Source organism: Poecilia latipinna, unplaced genomic scaffold, assembly GCF_001443285.1.
Source record: "Poecilia latipinna isolate Pla-1442-1.1 unplaced genomic scaffold, P_latipinna-1.0 Scaffold84, whole genome shotgun sequence".
NCBI lineage: Eukaryota > Metazoa > Chordata > Actinopteri > Cyprinodontiformes > Poeciliidae > Poecilia > Poecilia latipinna.
Window position 1 is genome coordinate 313785 of NW_015112700.1, and position 21628 is coordinate 335412.

General features: G+C 39.8%; 1 protein-coding gene and 1 long non-coding RNA gene across 5 annotated transcripts in view; both read left to right on the forward strand.

The window, feature by feature from the left end:
- The window catches only part of LOC106938855 (KAT8 regulatory NSL complex subunit 1), a 43314-nt gene extending 22272 nt beyond the window's left edge, over positions 1 to 21042 (forward strand). For 3 of the 4 annotated variants that reach the window (XM_015021054.1, XM_015021045.1, XM_015021060.1), the window contains 13 exons: positions 7833 to 7974; positions 9276 to 9359; positions 11828 to 11937; positions 12977 to 13112; positions 14570 to 14735; positions 15087 to 15242; positions 15958 to 16173; positions 16271 to 16425; positions 18062 to 18186; positions 18268 to 18325; positions 19207 to 19319; positions 19396 to 19648; positions 20382 to 21042. In XM_015021054.1, the coding sequence (XP_014876540.1) occupies positions 7833 to 7974; positions 9276 to 9359; positions 11828 to 11937; positions 12977 to 13112; positions 14570 to 14735; positions 15087 to 15242; positions 15958 to 16173; positions 16271 to 16425; positions 18062 to 18186; positions 18268 to 18325; positions 19207 to 19319; positions 19396 to 19648; positions 20382 to 20588 (1921 nt within the window). In that variant the 3' untranslated portion in view covers positions 20589 to 21042. The remainder of the gene's footprint in view (positions 1 to 7832; positions 7975 to 9275; positions 9360 to 11827; positions 11938 to 12976; positions 13113 to 14569; positions 14736 to 15086; positions 15243 to 15957; positions 16174 to 16270; positions 16426 to 18061; positions 18187 to 18267; positions 18326 to 19206; positions 19320 to 19395; positions 19649 to 20381) is intronic. The other variant, XM_015021066.1, reaches the window with a different exon arrangement.
- Positions 958 to 5665, forward strand: LOC106939032 (uncharacterized). The gene is made up of 2 exons (XR_001422743.1): positions 958 to 3128; positions 3653 to 5665. It is a non-coding gene; the product is annotated as an uncharacterized LOC106939032 (long non-coding RNA).
- Positions 21043 to 21628: the final 586 nt, after the last annotated feature.

A 21628-nucleotide genomic window follows, 5' to 3' on the forward strand; every position in this document is an offset into this window, starting at 1 on the left:
GAAAGACATTAAGATAAAAATTTCTGGATTTTTTTTTTTAAATAAAAAATGGGGATGTTAGAATTAGTTTTTTTTTTTTTTTTTTTGCCTCTGTCATTTTATTTTGAGTATCGGCTGATGGCGTCCTAATCCGATATTTCAAAAATATTGTGGGGGAAAAAAAATAAATAAAAATAAACTTTAACTGTAATCTAGAGCGGGATCACTGGCAGTTTTTCACATTTGTGTTTCCATTCCGTTATTGAAACAAAATGGGTCTCTCTGCTCTACTGCAGTCACAGTGACTGACTGCAAGTGCTCTCTGCAGCGTAACTGCAGTTCTGTTGGTGTTTTCTCACTTTATCTCCAAAGTATCCAATAAAACAGAGACTGTTGATTTGTCACTAGTCACTTTTTTGATAAAAAGTTGCTGGAGGGTCTGGAAAGTTGCTAAACACAGTGACGTCGTCACTAAGTTGGGAAAAATGCTCCCACTCCAAGCTGCTGATGTGCTCTGCTTTACGGCAGCCACTGCTGCAAAGTGCTGAGATTGTGTTGTTTCGAGATGGTCTGACTCTGTACCACCTCATAACTGTAGATAGTGCTATTCTCGTTTTGTTTAGAGTAAATGTAAATGTTTATTTGATCCCTGACCGGGATGTGACGTCTGATTCTGATCCAGTGTGAAACTATGTGACCAGGCTGAATTTCAGGTCACATGGTCGGATCAGGACATCCGTAATTGTTGATGCCTAAAATTAAATCATATATTTTTCCTTTAGTGTACACTTGATCATTTGTAGCAAAGGATACATCCTCATCTACAAAAAATACTTCTGACATACAAAATCTGAAAAGTGAAGTCCTTTCTGCTTGACTTGACATCAACACAGTTCAGGGCTAATCATTTTTTTTTTTACCATGAACTGATTAATAATTGGATATCTCAAAGTTCTAGAGATTTTTATTTATTTATTTATTTATTTTTATGCCGCTTAAGGAGTTGTGGGCAGAACATATTTACAAAGGGCTTTTTTCTTTTTTTTTAACCTTAATATACAATAACCTTAAAGTCAATGTAGTTTTTGTTTATTTACTATAAGTGGGTTGTTTTTTCACCAATTGACTTTGTTTTATTCCGTACATTGTTTGAATCTGTACACTCAGCAATTAACAATCGATTCCTAAATTAGTTCGCAATTATTTCAATAATCAAGTCATCACTGTTGATCAGAATAAGCGTTTCAACTCTACAATGAAGTAGTTAAAATAGCAGTGAGAGACTGAAGGCTTTTCAAGTCCAAATATATCAGGTTGCAGACAAACTTAACTGATGACCTTCATGTAAATGTCCCACTTGAAAATTCAGCTTTGCATTTATAACGAAGCCTAAATAAATGCCAACTGTCTCATGATGCATGACAAGGCATGGGGCAGTATGTGATTCTGTATTGACACAAAGCAAATTTACTTTTTACACATAACATAAAAAAAAAATGCTGCATATTTTGGCCATTCTGCTTTTTATAAATCAACACTGGAGGTACAGAAAGCTGATATTACTGGTTTAATTAGACTGTTTGATAGGGCAGCCAACCTGTAGTCAGTTGCTTATCAGATTTACTCCTCTTTGCTTGCAAAGTGTTGTGTTAAAACAGTGTTGCCTTCAAAATAGTGTTGGGTGGCACTCTGTTAGTCACCACAAATGACTGTTCGGTTTTTCTTGACTATAACTTTTTCCATAAAAGCCACATTTATTTGTCTTAATCTGCCTTACGCTGTCAGAGAACTTCAGTTCTTTCTCTAGTTCTAAAAACTCTTGCCTTTAAAAACCATTGCACGCCATGATCTCTGAATCTTGCCAATAACTTGTACATACTTTGAAGGAATACCAAAATACAGTGATCTGTCTCTATCCTACTTTATCTGACATCAGAAAGTTATTTTTTTTTTACACTTACAAAGCTTTAATGTGGGAATACTTTGAAACTTCATTCTTTGGGTATACATTTTGAACCGCTCAGTTAGTTTGATTTTAATTCAACAATTAATGAAACCACTTATACTACTTCACACATGCAACAACATGTAATGTTTGCAACATGTTGTTTTAGATAATGTTGCTCTGAATTTTGGCTTGTAAAGACTTGTCAGTTGATGCAACACTTTCCTTGCATAGCAACATACCATCATTTGTTTTTGTTTTTTTTTCTCTGTCAAAATGCAAAAACCTTAAATACAGGTACATCTACAAAAACGTAATATTGTACAAGAAAAGGTAAATATTTTTTTCCTACTCATTTCAGAAAGTTAAACTCATAGATTTATTACACATAAAGTGGAATATTTCAAAATTCTTTTTGTTTTCATTTTGATTGTCTTGCTGACCATGGAAACCCAGCATTCAAAGTCTCAAAAAAAAAAAAAATTGAATATTGTTTAAAAAAAAAAAAAAAAAAGGAAAAAATCAGGGCCACCCCCAAATATTTAGGGATTCATGAGCCTCTAAATGATTTTTATCTGGGTTGGTGATCACACAATCATGGGGAAAACTGCTGACTTGACAGATATCCAGAAAACTGTCATTGACACCTTCCGCAAGCCATGCTAAAGAAGCTGGTTTATGGCGCTAAATCCAAGCATATTCATCGGAAGTTGATTGGAAGGAAAAACTGTGGTAAGAAAATGTGCAACAGCAATAACCACATCCTTGAGAGGATTGTCTGGCTAAATCCATTCAGGCTGAGGTCTGAATGGAAAGAGCCATTACGCACAGGTGAAGCCTTCACCTGGGACACAAATGTTGCCTCGTATCAAGTCACTCCAAAATCAGAGACTGCACTGTTGCTTTGTGGTTGAAGGTCATATTTTCATTTGGAAATCAAGGTCCATGAATCTGGAAGAAAACTGGAGGTGCAGAATCCTACATTTCCACGGTCTATGATTGGTTTTATTCTATGTACTGTGAATCTGAGTTTTGCTTTCTGAAATGAGCAAAACTTATTTCAGAAACGGCAGCTGTAGAGACTGCCATCAGTGCTTTGTGTGCTGGAGCTGGGGGAGGAGAGCACATCCCGTTTAGAGTGGTGGTAGGGGTGTTGAGCAATCCCTCCTCTTCCTCATTCTTCTCTGCGCCTCTGATGATTGAGGTGATTGGATGTGTGATGTCCTACAAGTGTTCATATTTCAAAACATTTTGAAATTCAGACTTTTTGAGATGTCCTTGTGTTTTTATGTATTCTGTGTATATTTGCTCCGTTTTGTGGTTAGAGTGAAAATCGATCAGGGAAATGGCTTCAGGCCTAATGCATAAAGAAGTAATTCATGTATGGGAAAACTGAAACTTTACATCTGGAAACTTCTCCTGGATTGATGATTTGTGGATTATTAGTGATGTTTCTGTGGGCTGCTGTCACTCAGGAGATTTGGGCCACGTTTTTCAGGATCAGTATAGCGTACTGGTTCCCAGTGACGGACCACATGTGCGCTGCATCCAGAGAAGCGCCACGCTGCAGAATGTGCTGACAGCCAGGAAACGGCAGCTGTAGAGACTGCCATCGGTGCTTTGTGTGCTGGAGCTGGGGGAGGAGAACACATCCCATTTAGAGTGGTGGTAGGGGTGTTGAGCAATCCCTCCTCTTCCTCATTCTTCTCTGCGCCTCTGATGATTGAGGTAATTGGATGTGTGATGTCCTACAAGTGTTCATATTTGACCACATTCAAATCCAGACTCTGCTCCTTCCACTTTCATCTGTTTAACTCAGAGACGACTAATCACTCAGGTCTACTACTGTACTAAGACTCGAGGCCTTTTTAGCAGGAGCTTTGTATTTTTGTCTTTTTGGGAAATAAATTATTCAACAGTTGAATTTCCAGGTGGAGGTGATAGAGCTGTAAACAACTGTGTACATCAGCTGGCAGGATATGCAGTAAAATGTATTTGAAATTGATGTGCTTTGAACTGAAAATTTAGTACAACGTTCAGTCACCTTCCTAAGGCTGTAGAGGGCTTGTGGTCTGATTTGTGAGTTAAAATGTAAAAGCAAAAATCAAAACTAAAAATATTTGTCTGACATTCATATTTCACTTCTAGACCATTTGCCTGGTCAGTGTGTGTGTGCGTGTGTGCGTGCGTGTGTGTGTGTGTGTGTGTGTGTAAAAGAACAAAGACAATACAAATGACTCATAAGTTTGCCAAAAGATATGAAGCCTGAACAGAAGCAATAAAACTGTCCATCCATACATGGTTATCTACTGAAATAGGTTTAGAATCTCACTGATCTAAACGCTATTTTTTCCAGGTAATTTCCCCTAAAACTTAGAAAGTCTATCTTACAAAGACGATTTCTTTTAGCATTAATTTAATTCAGTGGTGTTTCCAGTTAAGTTTTTCTTTGACAAACATTATGTACAGGATTGTCAAAATGATTAAATTATTGTCTGGCACGTTTGAGTTTCTGTGTTTAACCATGGCCTCCTACTTAAATTAGTGATAAAATAGGACCTTTTATTCAAAGCATTGTGTAGATTCTCATTAATTGCACCTTGACAGTAACAGGTTGGCCTTAATCCTCCTGGGCCTAAATTTAATAGGCTGTCCCTTGAGACTTTGGTCCATATTTGACATGATAGCTTATCATTGTTGTTGAAGGTTTGTCGGCTGCACAATGATGTGAATCTCATGTTCCATCACGTCTCTAAGGTGCTCTATCTGTATGAGATCTGGTGACTGTGGAAGCCATTGTAGAACACTGAACTCATTGTAGTGTTCAAGAAACCAGTCCATGCCACTAAACGTTGCTAATAAGGATGTTGCAGTTGAACTGTAGACTCATCGTACCAGGCAACGTTTCTTCCAATCTGTTGTCAGATTATGGTAAACCCGTGTGAACCTTAGCCCTGGCGTTCCTGTTCTTTTGTTGTAGCTAGTCTGCTTCAAAGTTTGCCTGCAGCCTTATAAGTCGCTGTTTCCACATGCATTTGTTGTAATGAGTAGATGTTTCAACTACTGTTGCCCATCTGCCAGATGAAAGGAGTGAGAAAACAAGAAGAAGCATTTTCAAAGAAAAAATGCTAAGTAAGTTCAATCCTTTACCTCCTTATCACCTCAACTCATGCTGAGTCTGTTACCATTTGGCTAGATGTTTGTCTTTTTAACTTCTTAGCAGCTGGTCATTTTTAATGGACAAGTGGGATGTAGTTGAGGGTCTGCTTACATGTAAGTTTGTGGTCAGTCTGCTAATGAGCTTTCACAGCTGATTTTAAAAAAAAATAAATGTTTGGTCTTAGTCTAGGCTTGGTTTTGGCAGGTTTGACTAAAACTCTGCTAAATGCATTAAGTTGCTACCATACAATTTGATGGGTTTCTATTTGTGTTCACAAGTAAGTGTACCTTATGTAGTGGCCAGTAAGTGTTCTGGTATATTTGTATTGGCTATATAAACATGTTATGCAAAATGTAGAAAGACCTATACAAGGTTTCCCCCAGAAAACCTGCTAAGCCTGGTGGTTGGAGCGCTCGGGCAGTGATTCACCCAGCGGTCCATTGTGTTTTTGAGTTAAAAATGTTTAAAGTTAACAGGAAATTTGAAAATATCACTTGAAAATGATGTGTTGTTGAAAGATTAGAAGATTAATATCTGAACACCAAGTATAAAGTCTTAAAAAATGCAAACAGTTTTTAAAACTTAAATAAATAAGCGATGCTTAGCCTGGCAGGGACACAAGTAAAGTCTGGTGGCCCGCCAGGCTTATAATACATTGGGAAAAACCCAGTGTATTAATAACTATTACCCGATGACCAAGTGTGTTTGCAACCAAAGCTTTTTAACTAAACCCTGACCTTGTAGTAAAAAAATCTGTTTATCATTCCAAGCAGATTTGCTACCTCAGTTTATATTCAAATTCTTCATCTCTATATTCCTCATTATAAAATTACATTTTGCTGTCAATGTTAGACATTTGCCACTTTAGATTAAGAATGAGCAATGTCCTTTGACTACTTTGTCATTTTTCATCCTCACCAGTGACGGTACTAAGTACCAAGTTGTTTCCCAAATCACTTCAGTGCTTCTCAGGTCGGATACAGAAATCTCAATTAGCTATTTAGCTTTAAATGACATTTCCTGCCTTGGATTGTGATGGTTTCATGTGGTGGCCCTGGCTTTCACCAAATACAAACACACTCACCTATTTTAAGGTTAAACGATGAAAACTTTGATCATGGTGATTAAATCAAACTAAATTTCAAGTATTTTAACGTTCAACAATATCATAAATAATCCTGCTTTAATCAGCGGTTGCCAGGGATTTGTTTTTTCCCTCCAACGTATGAAATAAATCATGTCCTTGACCCTCTGACTGTTGATGACAACCCTGGTTTCTTTATAGGCAGGTCAATGCTGCTTTTATTCTCTCTTCAGAAGTTTAAGCTCACATTATTCTGTTTCAGTATGAATTTCTGTGATCATTTTCCAGTCCTCCCCCCCTCAGGGACTTTGCACCTGGCTCATTCTCCTTCTGTTGCCTCAGATGTCCACCCAGCTCTCACTGAATCACACCATAAAGCCAGTAGCTCCACAAACCCGAACACACTTCAGCCTATCGGTTTTGCTTTGGAAAAAGGCTCCATGATGACTTATGTATGTTAATAAACCACCTTTAATAGTGCACCTATCTGATGCACCGTGTGGTTGCCTAGGATTGTCGCAGTGTCTGTCACCCTGTAGTTTGTGAAAGGAGAGCATGACTGTTTACCTCAGCAGAACAGGATTAAGTCTGTAGAAGAGCAAAAGGAAGTGGTGCTAGCAGGAAATACTGCAGCTGAATTGTTAGCTGTTGTCCTTGATGCTGTGTTGCAGTGAAACGAGTCATAGATGGGCAAATGTTGCAGTTGGAAAAGAAGGGAGGAATTAAGTGGTTCTTGATTAAACTGATTGGTGGCTGGCATCTGCTTTTAGGGGACAGAAACTGTCTCTGATCAGCTTCTCAATAAGGCAGGATCCCTGCTTGGATTATTGGTTATCCCAGTGTATGCTCCTCTGTTTCCTGACCCAGCCCCACCCCCTCCAGCACTCTGTGGCCTGTAGATTGCTTTTAAAGCCCGTCTGTTCCTCTGCAGACTGCCAGAGCTTCCCAGCCCCCGTTGTCCCCATTTTCCACCCCTCTTCTTTTGCCTCTCTGCTTTCGGCGGTGCATGCTCTCTGTAGATTCTAACCGGGTCCTTGTTGAAGACTTAAACAGAGATGAGCTTTGAAGAAAGAGAATGCACAGGGGTACGAGGTCTATCTTTGTCTGCCATCTGAGTCATTATTTTCATTGTTCAGCTAGTGTCACTGTGGCCTACATTTTGGAAGAACAGCTCCCCTTGTGGTTGCTGCCTTTTGGTGCAGCAGCAGACATTTTCCTCTCATGTCTGCCTTTGAAATGCCCATTCTGTGTGTCATACTGGTAAAATGGAGTACCCAGCTATGAGCTTTGCACACTGTTTACAATGGAAGATAACAGTGTTACAGAAACCGCCTTTTTCTGTTGTTTTTCTTCATCTATAAAGCAGTTGTAATGTTTTTGTTTTTGGCTTCAGTGCTCGTCCAGGCTCCCTGCAGCTCTCATTAGTGGGTGTTATCTGTAATGCTGATTCACTGACCTCTGCAGTCTGATGGGGGAAATGCTGCTTTAATGATCAGTGTGTATTACTAGTACTTTAAAAACAATGATCCTATCTGCCTCTTAACTACTGGAACCTGTTAATAAATCCACAGGTGTGAAAAATGACTTTAGGAAGTGTGAATTTTGTGTATTTGTGTCCCATGAAGTGGCTCAGCTGTAAACATTCCCCCTCTCTCCCCCTACAGATGGAAGCGGGCAGAGAGCCGCTACACCGTGGAGAGAGCTGGTATCATCAGCCACTGGAACTGGCTTCAGGCCCACATCTCGGACCTGGAATACCGCATCCGACAGCAGACAGACATCTACAGACAAATCCGCGCCAGCAAGGTTGGTTACTGCCATTTCCTTCCTAATCGTCTCTGCATGGCGCTGCTGGATAATTGGAAGAGGACTTTCATGTTTTTACAGAAAGTAAAACCGGCCTAAAGGGGGAAATTCAGATGCAACAGTAGCGTTGTGTATATAGGTTCACACTAAACAATAAATAAAAAAAAAAACAAGATTAGTAATGATAATAGTAACAATAATATCCAACTCATGATCCAAGAGATTTGCAGCTGAGAACACAGTGTTTCCAGCTGTAGTTTGTGGCTGTATAGTTAAATGTGTATTTCCCAGGTAAATATTTGTAAGAGAAACTGAGCTAGAATGATCTGGGTTGCATTTGTACATTTTTAAGCTAGTACTTCAGTCGTAATTTTTTTTTTTTTTTTTTTTTTTGGCTTCTTGATCAGTAAACGCATACTAAGCACTATCGGCTAACATCAACAGAAATGCTCTTGGATGTTTAACCTATTGCTGAGGAAAGATGACTTGGCTATTTTTAGTATCGGTGAGGTATTAAAAGTTAGATTTGATTAAACAAGAAGCTAGACTTTTAGCAGGTAACAGAAAGCCTGATTGAATGTAACAGATTTGCTCTGCTTTATACTTTGGAGCTTTAACCTGCATCCACTGTGGATCATGTGCGATGTGAAAATGTTTGGGAATCTTGAGCGAGGGCAGGCTGTCCGCTTCCTATGGAATTTACATGGAGTCTGCTGTTTTGCTGTTCACAAATGTTGATGCAAAATGCTGAGCATATTTTGGTCTTTCTAGACCCCTGTATTGTAGGGCTACATAATATTAGAAAATCATGCACTAGAGGAATAATTAAATATTTTAATGATAAATCTCCATTTGCATCACACATCAATTTCTCAAATCTTAGACGCTTTTAACTCTTGCTGTGTGTTTTTATCTCTGAGCTTAAGCATTATCATGTTAGGTTTGACTCCATCTTTTGACACTTTGAATATAATTTTCTACAAATAAAATGCCATTAAGTTCTTTGACATTAATATTGCATATAGTGATATGATCAAATTTGCCTTGAATATGATGAAATTTGGTTTGCATGGCAGTAGTATTTTGAGTCTGTTGTTCGGAGTCTCACTGTTCTCACCAGACACAGGTGAAGCTGCCGACTATTCTTGTCAGGAGTGACTTGAAGCACCTTAACAGTAAAGAACAGGGAGGAAATTGGAAGTCTATTTTAGCATGTATACTTTTATTGTGATATTTAACAGGGATATCCTAATGGGTATGCTTTTTGTGGTTAAAGTTGAACACATCTGTTTGATCCATAGGGTTCTGTAGAGTTGGGAGGGCTTGCCCCCAGCGCTGTGCTCACAGCTGGCACCGAAGTCAAGACGGAGGCTGTAAATGCTCAGGTAACTAACAGGTTTTAGTGTTTATACTGCCGACCTTCTATCAGAGCAAAATCCTTTCCTACCAGTTCAAGGATTTGTGTTAAAATGGCAAACGTGTCTCTTTATTTTTCCTGGTTTTGCACGACTTTGTTACAAATGGCACATGAGGATTCACGACTTGATTGAAGAAGAAATTGGCTTCCGGTTGTTTTATTTAAGCTAACCCAGTATCGCCAGAAAATCATCTTTATTTAATATTTGTTCATTCAAAACAACCACAGTTTATCACTACGCATTTTCCTAATTTTAAAATAAACCAGAATTTTTATTATTTTTATTATGGATAAACGAAAATTATTTGGCTAACTATTTAGAGTGCATCATGTTATGTAGTATCATGTCTTAAAATTATATCTGGATACAGCACTCAGCAAAGCCTTGCCTTTGTTGGTTCACTTCCACAATATGTTTGCCATTACAGTGAATTTTGTCAAATTCAGCATTTGAGTCGACTTTTTCTGTTTGGTGTTTGGTTGAAATCATTGGGGCAACTGTGGTAGGAGTTTTTCCTGTCACTGATGCGTTGCCAGTTCAAATCCCTGCTCCGTCTGTCGTTGTCTTTGAGCAAAACTCTTCACCCACTTTGCCTGCTGCTATGGTTACTATGTAGCTCATCTCCAGCTGTGTGTGTGTGTGTGAATGACTGAATGTAGTGTAAAGGGCTTTTATCTAGTCTCTACACTAGATAAAGCTCTGTACAAGTACAGGCCACTTCTGTCCTATCATTGTCATGAGAAATGAATTTCAGAAGTATTCATTCTCTGAGGTTGAGCTTACAGGTGCATTTCAATGCACTACAATGTTATTGAAATATGAGAAGACTTAAAAAAGGATTTTTAGCATAGATGTGAGCTGAAATGTGTCTGTATTGCACAGAATGCACACCCAGTACACCTTATGCATAAATAACTGCATCAGTGCAGTGTGGCATGGAGGTAATCAGCTTGAGGCTCTGCTGAGGTGTTGAGGAAGGCCAGGTTGCTCTAACGGCAGCATTCAGCTCATCTCTTTTAATTTATCTGGTGTTGCTCATTTTCATCTCTGCAATACTCCATAGATTGTCTTGGTTTAGATCCAGTCTTGGTACCTTTGGTAGGGTGGACAGGTGATGTCCTGATGGAAGAACTTTTTGTTATCTTTATAATTATTATTATTACAGCCAGTAGTGGTGATATGTAATGTTCCAATGTAGTGTAGATGTAATTATCCGAAATGATTTAGATGTATCTTATAATAAAACTAATAACTTTTAGATTGAAATTTAATATGCACCTGTGATCCTCTAAGGTTCCTCTGAGAGGAGCTGCAGGCAAAGTGACTCATGTAGCATTCAGCAATAATCATAAAGTGCTTTCAATAAACCTTTGAACTCTGACCGTTATTGTTTTTGATTAAAACTGAAAGTCTTTCTTAAGGCCGACTGTGTTATCACAGATAGCTTCTCTTAAAACCCCATTCTAGTTTAATTAGGCTGTTCTGTTTTGCCTGGTGTTTTTTTATTTATTTTTTTTCATTTGGTGTGTCTTCCAATCTGTTTTATCTCGCCGAAACCCCAGCGAAGTTGTAAATCAGTTTAAGCCAAGGTGGTTAAACTTAAAAAGTGTGCTAAATGTTAGGACTAATCAGATCAGTTCTGCATCCTGCAGCTGTTGAGAATGTTTGTTTTACTGACGAGCTCGGTCATAATGCAAACTAGCTTTTTAAATATTTGAGTTGAGCAGCACCTCGTTCTGTGTTTTATTTTAGTATGTAAACCTAAGACTTCCTGCTGACTCCTCTCCACAAGTTTTTTTTTCCCCTGATGGTGAGAAACAATGAACCTGTTTGTTTCTCTAAATCAAAGAAAACATGGGAAGGAAATAAGCGTCTGAAGGAAAGGATTTTTCTTTCCCTTAGCTTCCAACCAATAAACTCAATTTAAAAAAAAAAAAAAAAAAGCTCTTTCAGCATTCTTACACAGGCAATTTTTGTCAATTTGTCTCAAAATGTGCTTCTCTTTGCCTCGACTGGAATTGTTTGAAAGAATGTGGCCCTGAAGTAGTGTGTGTGTGTGTGTGTGTGTTCCCATTCTCCTGGTTTAAAGTAGAGAACAGTTTGTTTTTCTTATTCTTGGTGCAGTTTCTCATTTTAAGCTCCCAACTGCATGCTTTTGGTGTCATTGTGAAGACATTTCTCAATTGAAAGACCATTAAAAGCTTGTGAAGCAGAGCAAGCCTAAAATTCTGATGGAGAGCCGATTTTTTAGCTTTGGGAGATTCCAGCCCTTTTAACAAATCTGTCTGAATAATTCAGGACGGGGATGGTTCGGTTCATCTGTTATGTCGTTTCCTTAAATATCCCGGCCCGGCTGGGCGCTGCGGGGTCAGGCTGTTCCAGTTAACGCGCCGAGGTGTAGTCACAACTGGTTTCTGTCTTATCTGTCGACGCAGGATGTTGGTGCAGAACGGCTGGACAACACGAGCTCCGCCCACGTCACCGGCACAGAGCAGGGCCCGTGGAAAGGTCAGAACGGGCAGCCAGTGAACGGCGTCCTCAGCAGGTACAGCTAATCATTACCTTCATGTTGAGATTTCTGAGAAATGGAAGAGCGGGTTGTCCGCAGTAATGGATGTGTAATTATCAGATGCTGATGTTACCGAGAGCCGCAGTGATTAGACTCTGAATCCGTTCATCAGCAGGAAGGTCTCGGGGCTTGTTTTACAGGCCACATCTTGACTTGTCATGACTAAAGAGCAGCGCTGTAATTAATAAAGAAAACGACTGCTTTCATTTGGATGAGCTGATTAAACGGGGCTTCAGGCTGACGGTTCGGTCATTACAACACGGACCTGGAACCGAGGTGTTTAAAAATGCTCCTTTAAAATGTCTACTTTGAGGAAAACAAACATTATTCATAACTGCTTTCAACTGTTATATCATGAGGGAGTGGCACATAATAAGGCACATAAACAATAAAGTGGTGGAAGACTAAAATAGATCAATTTTCACTCAATTTTCTTGGATAAATGAGGAGATTATAAAATTAAAACCAAAGGTTAGAGAAATGTGGTTTGATTCATAAAGTGGGATATTTTTTTGTAATGGTGCAAATTACTCTGATTCAAAGCTCAGTTTAAAAATTGGCAGCTCTTTTTTTTTTCTCCTCTGTCTTGGCATTAACGGCCTGCATGGTCGAAGTACCGACAGTCGGCTCTCATTGTTTCAGTAGCATGACAAAAATTGTGCGATTTTGTTCTCAGCCTGACGTCGTCCGCCTGTTCTTGTCACAGCCACCATGGCGAACACTTTCCTGGGTGTTTTTTTGATTATGCAGAACAAAGCTCCAACGACTCAACCTCCAGAAGCTTGTTATAGGCCAATTAAATCAAAATCTGTCAACCAAATCTTAAAACAAAACTAGAGATCAGTTCCAGTCAGGAAATTTCTAAGCTATTTTTATCCTAGTTGGAATGTTAACTGGATGTTGACTGGACCAGATGTAACTTCATGGCCAGATGTTGCGTTAAAGCAGAAAAAGTTTTAATAAAACCATGGTGTAGGCATTTCCGATGACCCGTCTCCCTTCTTTGTTGCGGCAGGATGGCGGACAGCGCAGACGGCAAGCTCCAGCCAGCCTACGACAGCACGTGTGTGGCGGCGCGTACGCGGCCGCTCATTGGCTGCCGGCGGCGGCGGCTCATTCAGCCGAACACGGTGACGAACCTCAATGGCAAAGTGAGTCGGTCTACCCGTCCCAGCCCTGTTTGATTTGTTGCTGTCGAACTTTAATGCAGGATAATTTTGATCCGTCATTTTTTTATTCAATATGTTTGCTTTAAAAACTCAGAGAATCGGCTTTTGTTGGCTAAAATCTTCTAGTATTTGATGCTCATTCAGCGGCAGTGAATGCACCATTGTTCTCAGAGCGTCTTGTGTTGTTCCACTGCACTTTGATGAGTGCCTTCTGGCCTGTAACCTAATAACTGAGTAAACAAGAAATGGCTGTCTTGTGTATGGAAAACTCTGCATTGTGAATCGCACAACAAAAGAGGGCGATCGCTCTCTCAGGTTTTAATTGAGAAGCGAGTTAATTGTGAACCTTTGTCACTGATTTAATGAGTTTAGTTTGTAAATGCATCTTTTTATACGGTTTTAAAGGTTGCAGGTTTTCTGCAGGGACTTTACAAAGTGAAACATAATCATGTCAAGTTCAATTACAGACGTATTGAAATTACAATATGTCTGTAATTTCAACCTTAGGTTTTTATTATGTTTAGGTACGTCTTAAATTTGTACATTTGTTCAGCATTTGATCAGTTTGTAATTATTCAAATAATACAATGGCCAAATGTCAGGAGGATCTTACAATTGCACTTTTAAGTGTTTTCCTGAAAGTTTTCTGTTCAATTCATGCATCAGCTTGTTTTCTTAATACGTTGGAAACATTCATTAGTTCAGTTGTTGCTAATGAGTTGAAGTGTTACGTTGTGACAAAAGTCAAAATCTCATGAACCAGAGAAGCGATTATTGTCGAAAATTAATCTTTAGATATTTAACTTCACTGGGAAACTCGTTTGTAAAACTGACTTCATGTCTTAAAATTGCGTGTTTAGACAAACGACCCATGTTTTACTTGCGTCATCTTGTACCAGCGTCTTCGTTATGGGCAAATTTAATTTTAACAAGACTTGACTCAATAACGGTGATTTTCAGATGGTCATCAGTAACTGTAACCAAGCTTTTACTGTATGGGGGTAAGAATGCAACAAAGCGAGTTGGCTACGATGTAAAACGTCTCCAGTGACTTGGCTCAGGAGGAAAACACAAATTGAAGTTGATGGTTCCATTAAATTAGTGAAAGCTATCATTTAAACATTGCCAGAGCTAAAAAATACCAACTTAACAACTTAACTTTTATCCTGACTGATTTTATTAATTTAAGCTACAAGCCTATTTTTGTCGTTCTTGCAGTTTAAAAAAAGATTGTGTTGAAAAGTTAGTTTGTAATGTTACAATGAAGTTACAGAAATGTGCAGGAATCCAGATTAAAAAAAAAGTCACCTTTCTATGCCTTTCTATGTTGCCAGGACAAAAATCAAATTAGCTGCTCTGACTGCATATATGATGTGTTTGATGAATTGTGTGTATGAATAAAGCGGTCTTTAGCTAGCCCCTGTGTTGTTGCCTGGCAGACCCCGAGGAGCAGCTGTACGCAGTGTAGCTGCAGGGTGAACCCCAGCTGTGTGATGTGTGGTGGCTGGCCCACCCCCAGAGAGGAACCCCAGTACGAGCTTCCCACCCTGGAGCGCCTGTCAAGGCTGGATCTTGGCGTCCACCCTATCCTCTCCTTCCCTGACGGTCAGTGCAGCGCTGAAGTTTATGCAGTCATTTCCTACTTTACATCTTGGAGAGGAAGGCAGGCAGGGAGTGGCCGTAAAGAGGCAGACAGGCAGGAAATTCTTAGACAACATTTTCAGCTTTCTTTTTTTTTTTCTCCTCTCGTGAAATAGCTGAGTAACCAAGTAGTTACTACTGGAGCAAATCATGGGCTATTTATGAATAATTAAAGTTTTGTGATGGTTTGAGAACATATTTTTTCTCCTGTGGATAAAATATGACTCCTCCTGTCGTGGGGGAGATGAATACGAGGAATCTTGCTGATAAAATAAAATCATCCCGGTTCGACCTCCTTCATTCGATCTTCCCCAGATGTTTCTGTGGGCCTTCGTCTGCAGCAGGTGATGAAGAGCCAGTGGCAGTCGAAGTCGCTGGAGAGGAGCAAACCCCTGAAGAAGCTGTCGCTTAAACACAAGCTCTCCTCATCCAAAGAGAAGCACAAGTTCACCAGCTCCCTCATGGCAGTCAGTGAGTAGTACCAGGGTTTCCAATAAACCTGAATTAGTTTTTTTTTTTTTTTTTTTTACCTTAATTTATAGCCAGGTCCTTTATGTTTAGACATTACACCATACACTAAATATTCTTTAAAATAACACTGTTATTAGATGACATTATCTGATTTTCATTAAAATAACACTGTTATTAGATGACATTATCTGATTTTCATGACAAATGTAGATATTTAGGAGTCTCAGTATTTCCTGCAGGATGTTGATTCGTTTCTAACAATATAAATGATTTGATACACTAAAGTGTTGCTGATGATGTTACAGTTCAGGGAAGTTTGAATAAGTGATATGTTAATATTAGCATAGTTGCTCTCTTTTTTAATGACTGTATGTCATAAAATCTCATCGGTTTTGTGTTGTAAATCCTTGATCTGAGAGGGAAAAAACCTCAAATATGAGTCTCAACAAAAAAAAAAATTAAACTTGTTCACATGTTGGATAATTTTAAAGCCCGTTTCTACAGTAACTTTATTTCTTAGAAAAAGCTTTCTAAGAAATGCTACCCAGGACATGTTGATGTTACTCAGAACTGTTTGCTTCATACATTTCTGCTAACTGTTAGGGGGAAATGCTGCTTTCCCTACAACAGGACCAACAGGAAGTAGACCCAACAAATCAGGACTTTAAATACTTTAAAGTTTTTAAAATGCCCGTTTTTGTGGTTGGTGTCGCAGGACTGAGCCACTGTAAGAATCGCATTGACAAGCAGAGGACAGTTGATGGCAGCATGGGCAGTAACAGCAGCAGCGCCATACTGACCATGCCCAGACTCGACAGCCAGGGTGGGTGCAAAACCGAGCGACTGCACACCCTCTCCACTCCGTTAGGACCCTACGACAAGAACTACAGCCGCAAGAGATTAAGAGAGCACTCGCTGGACAGGGCTGACAGTGAGTTCCCCCGCCCCCACCCCGACACACACGTCAATACAAACCAAAGGTTAAAACACCTCTCCATCTCCTACATCCGTGCGTCTTTTCCCCATAGCTTCCCCGAAGCTTTTCTTGGACACAAGCAGTCCCTGCACAACACTGGCCAACATGCACCCGTCGCTCCACAGCCCGCTGACGCGCCAGCTGTCCACGTCGTCAGATACGTCCACGCAGCTGGGCGCCGGCAGCCAGAGCGTCCCCAGCACACCGGTAAACACACACCTGAAGGAAAAGTTGATTAAAACGGTGGTTTGAAACAATATATCTAATAAGTCAAATAAACAAGAAAAAAAAAACTAGTAGCTGCAAAATTCATCTCTTTTTAATAATGAGTGCTAAATATACACCAATATTGATCATTTAGTTTCAGGACATGTAATGATAATCGGCGTACTGTGTACCACTCACAGTACGCTCCTAACCACACATTTATCTGTTTTAATTTTATTTGACTCGTTTGAAATTAACTTTGAACATGTTTTTTAAGGCCTGTACTTGGGTGAGTTTTTTTTTTTTTTTTTTCTGTGATACTTCAAGTTAAAGGATAAAAACACGACATAAATTCATGCTTCAAATTAGAAAGAAATGCATCAGTTTGAATGGTGTGACACTGCCATACTTTGCACTGAAAATATCACCCAATATTAAAAAGGTCATAGAGTTTTGGAAGCATTGTCATATCAGGACTGAGAAATATATAGATTTATTGAAGCCATCGCCTTTTAACCGTTTACAGCAGTGGACATCACAGGACTTCCTAAAGTCATGCAGTCATAACATATTTTCTATGCATTTTTTTTTATTTTGCAGATGACAAATAGGATCATAGAAATGAGGCAAAGAACCTTAATTTTGTTCAGATTCTGTCACTTATTCCACCAAAGGACATGGTGACATTTATAACTATTATGTTAAGAAATAAATTTTTATGAAAGTTGTCTACTGAATCATTAAGGAGTAAATCCACTTCAAAAGGCTCAGTGTAAAACATGCAAATGAGGCTTGGTCTTGAATGTACAAGGTATTGAACAAACAGGAAGCAAACTTTGGTATAAATCTTTACCACCTCTATAGTTGACTAAAAGTTCTGCCCTCTGGTACTTGAACATGTGCTAGAGACAATAGTTTAACAAATTAAAAAAAACAACCTAATTATAGTTTCATAAACCAAATGTCTGTTTTGAATGTTTTGTAAATGTTTTTGTTCTTAGACTCGGTTAGTTTCAGAATCGCCCAAACATGTACTATTTATATCTGTTTTTGTCAACACTCAGCGCAGCTGTCCTGTTTTTAAGTCTGAATGTCGGAGGGATCTTGACCTTTCTTCAATTCTGCAGTAAAAGCCTAAAAATGTAGTTTCAGGATGCTGCAGATCAAGTGGTTCACCCCTGATTTAAAAGCTTCAGGCTGGATGGGGCGCAGCTTTACTGTAAATGTTTCAAACTACACAAATCACGAACGCGTAGAGACCGCCTGAAAGTTTCTGATAAAAGCAACCTGAGTTGAGACTGAGACTCAAACTGAAACTGCTTGTGGTTTTCACTTTTTTCTGGTGGTGGAGCGCAAGAAGAAAAACGTAAACATCCAGTTGATTTGGCTATAGGAGCCAAGCTGTTTCTAGTTTAACCTCAACACATTTTTTTTTTTTTCCTAATACATCTTTTTAAGTTTCTGTCTAAAGTTTTTACCACAATAATCGAAGTGTTCAGAGCTCCTTAAAAAAATCACATTAAACATAATTAATGCCCCTTGAAGGCTTGAAATCAAACCAACTGACAGTTTAAAAATGTTCACTTTGTGTCAAGAACAACGCTGCTACATTTGTCGATGTTTTCCCGTCTTTCAGCAGCAGCCAATCAAGCGGAGGCGTGGTGAGAGTTCCTTCGACATCAACAACATAGTGATCCCCATGTCTGTGGCGGCCACCACCCGAGTGGAGAAGCTGCAGTACAAAGAGATCCTCACTCCGAGGTAACCTGCTGTCACTTCTGACTGCTTATCCTCACCAGCTGCCAGGGTTTCTGTGCTCAACATATCTCGTTGTTCCGCTAGTTGGCGATCGGTGGACATTTTCTCTCAGCCGATAACAGCAGAGGAGAACGAGCGAGAGGTAGGCACTGCTGCTCAGTTTTATGGCTCTCAGTTTGGTTGTAATCATTTAAATCTGAAGTTTATGGGAGAAAGTCTTTGTATTCCAACTGAGCAAACAGTGACACCTGCTGGTCAAATATTTAACCGACTTGGATGAGATGAATGTTTCTAATAACCTTTAATAGCCTTTTTTTCTCCGGGGATTTAAAATGTTTCTAATTAATCACAGAAATATAAATCCAGGAAAAGTGCCAGCATTTTTTTTTTCTTCTTGTATTTAGAACAGATATAATTGAATTGAGAAAAACAATAAGGAGCCAATTTAACAGCAGATCTAATTTTCAGCAAAGTTTACCAACATCTTAATTTTAAAAAAATGGAATGTATTAACCAGCCTGCGATAAACTGTTCATCAGGAGAGACAAACATCTGCTTTTAGTCATAAATGATTCCTGAAGTGTTTTGAATTTATGTGTTAGTGCTTTAATTTAGGTTGAGTCATGATTTCTGACATTTCCTAATAAAATATTCTTCATTCCTGAGTTGGAGACAAAAGCATTGTTCTTTGTTTCCTTCAAGAGAACTGTAAAAGGATGAGCACAATCACTGCAGTTGTGTGATTCATTTCTGATAATCATATTCAAAGGACAATAAAACAGGGTTTCATTTTACATTTCATTTAAATCACAGAGGACATCTGAGAATCACATATCCTCTCAATCTGTCAAGTTCAAGTATCTGTTCCAAAAAAAATCATATTTCATATGAAAGTGAAATCACTTTTACAGATGTATAAAAAAAATACAAGCTACCACTGTAATAAAGAGCTAATCTAAAAAATGTGGAGGGCAGCTTTCTGAAGACGTAGCGGCGTTTTTATTGGCTGCTGTTGGCCTGCAGGTGGAGGACCTGACGGACGCCGCCTTCATCCAGCTCCACCAGCCCTATGAGGACCAGGAGCGCTCCCGCTGGACCTGGATGGCTCTGGCTCCGGCTAAACGCAGGGGCAGCAGGTGAGTCGGTCCCCCCCTCGCTACCCGAAGCTTTCTCGTGTCCGAGTCACGTGACGCCAACACTCGTGTCTCTCAGGTCATACAAATCTGTGGATGGACGGACCACGCCTCTGCTGTGTGGGACCAACCCGCCCACCCCTCAGCCCGCATCGCCGGACCCCGGCCACTGCCCCTCGCTGCACGACTACAGCCACGTGCCGTCGCCCATGAGCCCCCCCAGCCCCGACGCCTCGTCCAACCCCCAGACTCCCTGTTCCCGCGACTCCCACCGGCTGCTGTCCAATGAGGACACTCGGTGCTCCACGCCCGACTTTACCTTTGAGGAACGGGTAAGACAAAAAAAAAAAAAAAAAAGGGGCTCAGCAAATTTACATCCATGTTTTTGTTTTGCTCATCAGAGTTAATTATAGTTAATATAATGAGATGGATGAACATAGCATTGATATTAAAACTAAATACTCTTTGCTAGACACATCATCACTATATGGTAGGGCAGCTATTCCATAGAACCAGGTCTATCCAGAGACTTTTACTGAAAAGTCGACTTTGCTGCACCCAGATCAGCTTTTATCCAATTAATTAAACTTGTCTAAATTCTGCAAGCGTTTTAAAAGAAAGTGACCCAAATCCTGCTCTGACACAGACAATAAATTTGTTCATTCGAGCCAAAAAGTTTTGGAAACCTGCTGCCGTCATTTTAATACAGCAAATGTCCGTTACTCTACAACAGTGGCATCTTGGTCATCCCATCCCTACAATAAAAAAAAACCAAACAATTGGACTACTTTATTTGCTTGATTTTTACCATCTTGTCTCTCGTGATAAAACAGAAAAAGGGACACCCTTGCTCTAAAGTCTGCGTGTCAGGAAAGTGTTTTAAAATTACAAAATGCCATGCTTGTGTTTTATTTAAATAAGGCACACCCTGCAAGTATATCTGAAAGAGCGACATGCTTGTACTATCTTACCAATTTACCCTAGTCTGACTGATTGACCCAAGTTTAATCAGCATTAGTAAAAACAATTCTGGTGCCATCGTTGACGTCTGTTTATATTTTCCAGACCGTAGCGCCGTGGGAACGCCGCAACTTCCCCCTGCCAGAAGACCCGGCCCCAGAGCCCGAAAGCGACCAACCAATCAGGCCGAGGGCCCGCAGCATCTCAGGGTGCCGATCGTCCGCCTACGGGCGTCTGGACTCGGACGACTCGGAGCTGCCTTGCGACGACGACGACGGCGGCCCCAAGCTCAGGGCCTCGTCCCACCGATGAGTGGCAGACAGGCGGAGGCGGCCCCCCCCCTTTCCCCCGCCCCACACGGCTCCTCTCTGGCATTAACAAGCAGAACCTCAAAGCTGAATAAGATGTTAAATGGGTTCCTGTTGTTTGATATTCAAACATCAGTCTGATACTTTCACAGTTTTTAGTGAACATTATGGAGATAGAAGCCTTTCCCTTCACTTGTTTTTGTCACAGGGAAAAAATACGATAAATGTAAAAAACAAAAAAAAGTATAAAACAACACATTACAAAAAGTGAGTTCTGTAGTAGGCTAAACAATGTACATGGGGGCTTAGTGGTGTTCATGTCGCGTGTACACTTGTAGCGCACTATGTAGCGACTCCTCAACATATGGCCAAAGGGTGTTTTCTATTGACTAGTTTGCTTGTAAATCCCCATGTACATTTTTAGTGGAGTGACAAATATCAAAACAAAAAAAACAAAACAACAAAAAAAAAAACAACTCCCTACTTCCTTCCTCTTGCTCCTCATCCACATAAACAGGTACATTTAAGATGTGGTTCCCTCCTCCCCCACTAGAGGTCGCCTGAAATCACCAGAGCACTTCTCGTACTGCCAAGTCTAGTTCTGCTGGTTTGCTTTCTTTGTTTGTTTGTTTTTTTTTTCCCCATTCCTGACATGTTTTTGTTGATCTTGTTCTGTCTGTTTCAGTGTAACACATTAATTTGTTTTTATTTGAAGAGTAAAATCATTCCTACAGTCTCTTTGGAGAGCTCCCGTCTCGCTGCACAGGTTCCCACCGCCGGTTCTGTTTTAGAAAAAAAAAAGAAAAAAGGAAGAAAAAAAAAAAAGGGTGACGGCACAGACCCGGGAGCTGCTTTCTATTTTTATGTTCAGGTTTGAGCAATTGCCCGGCAGAAAGTTGCCTGCATGCTAAAATAAAAACAAACTAAAAAAGATGATGTTAGTCTTATCACACCAGTAATCCTAAAAGCTAATCTCACTCCTTTGCAAACAGTTGTGGCTGTAAATGAAATTGTGGCGACATAAACACGATAACCTCTGTGCTT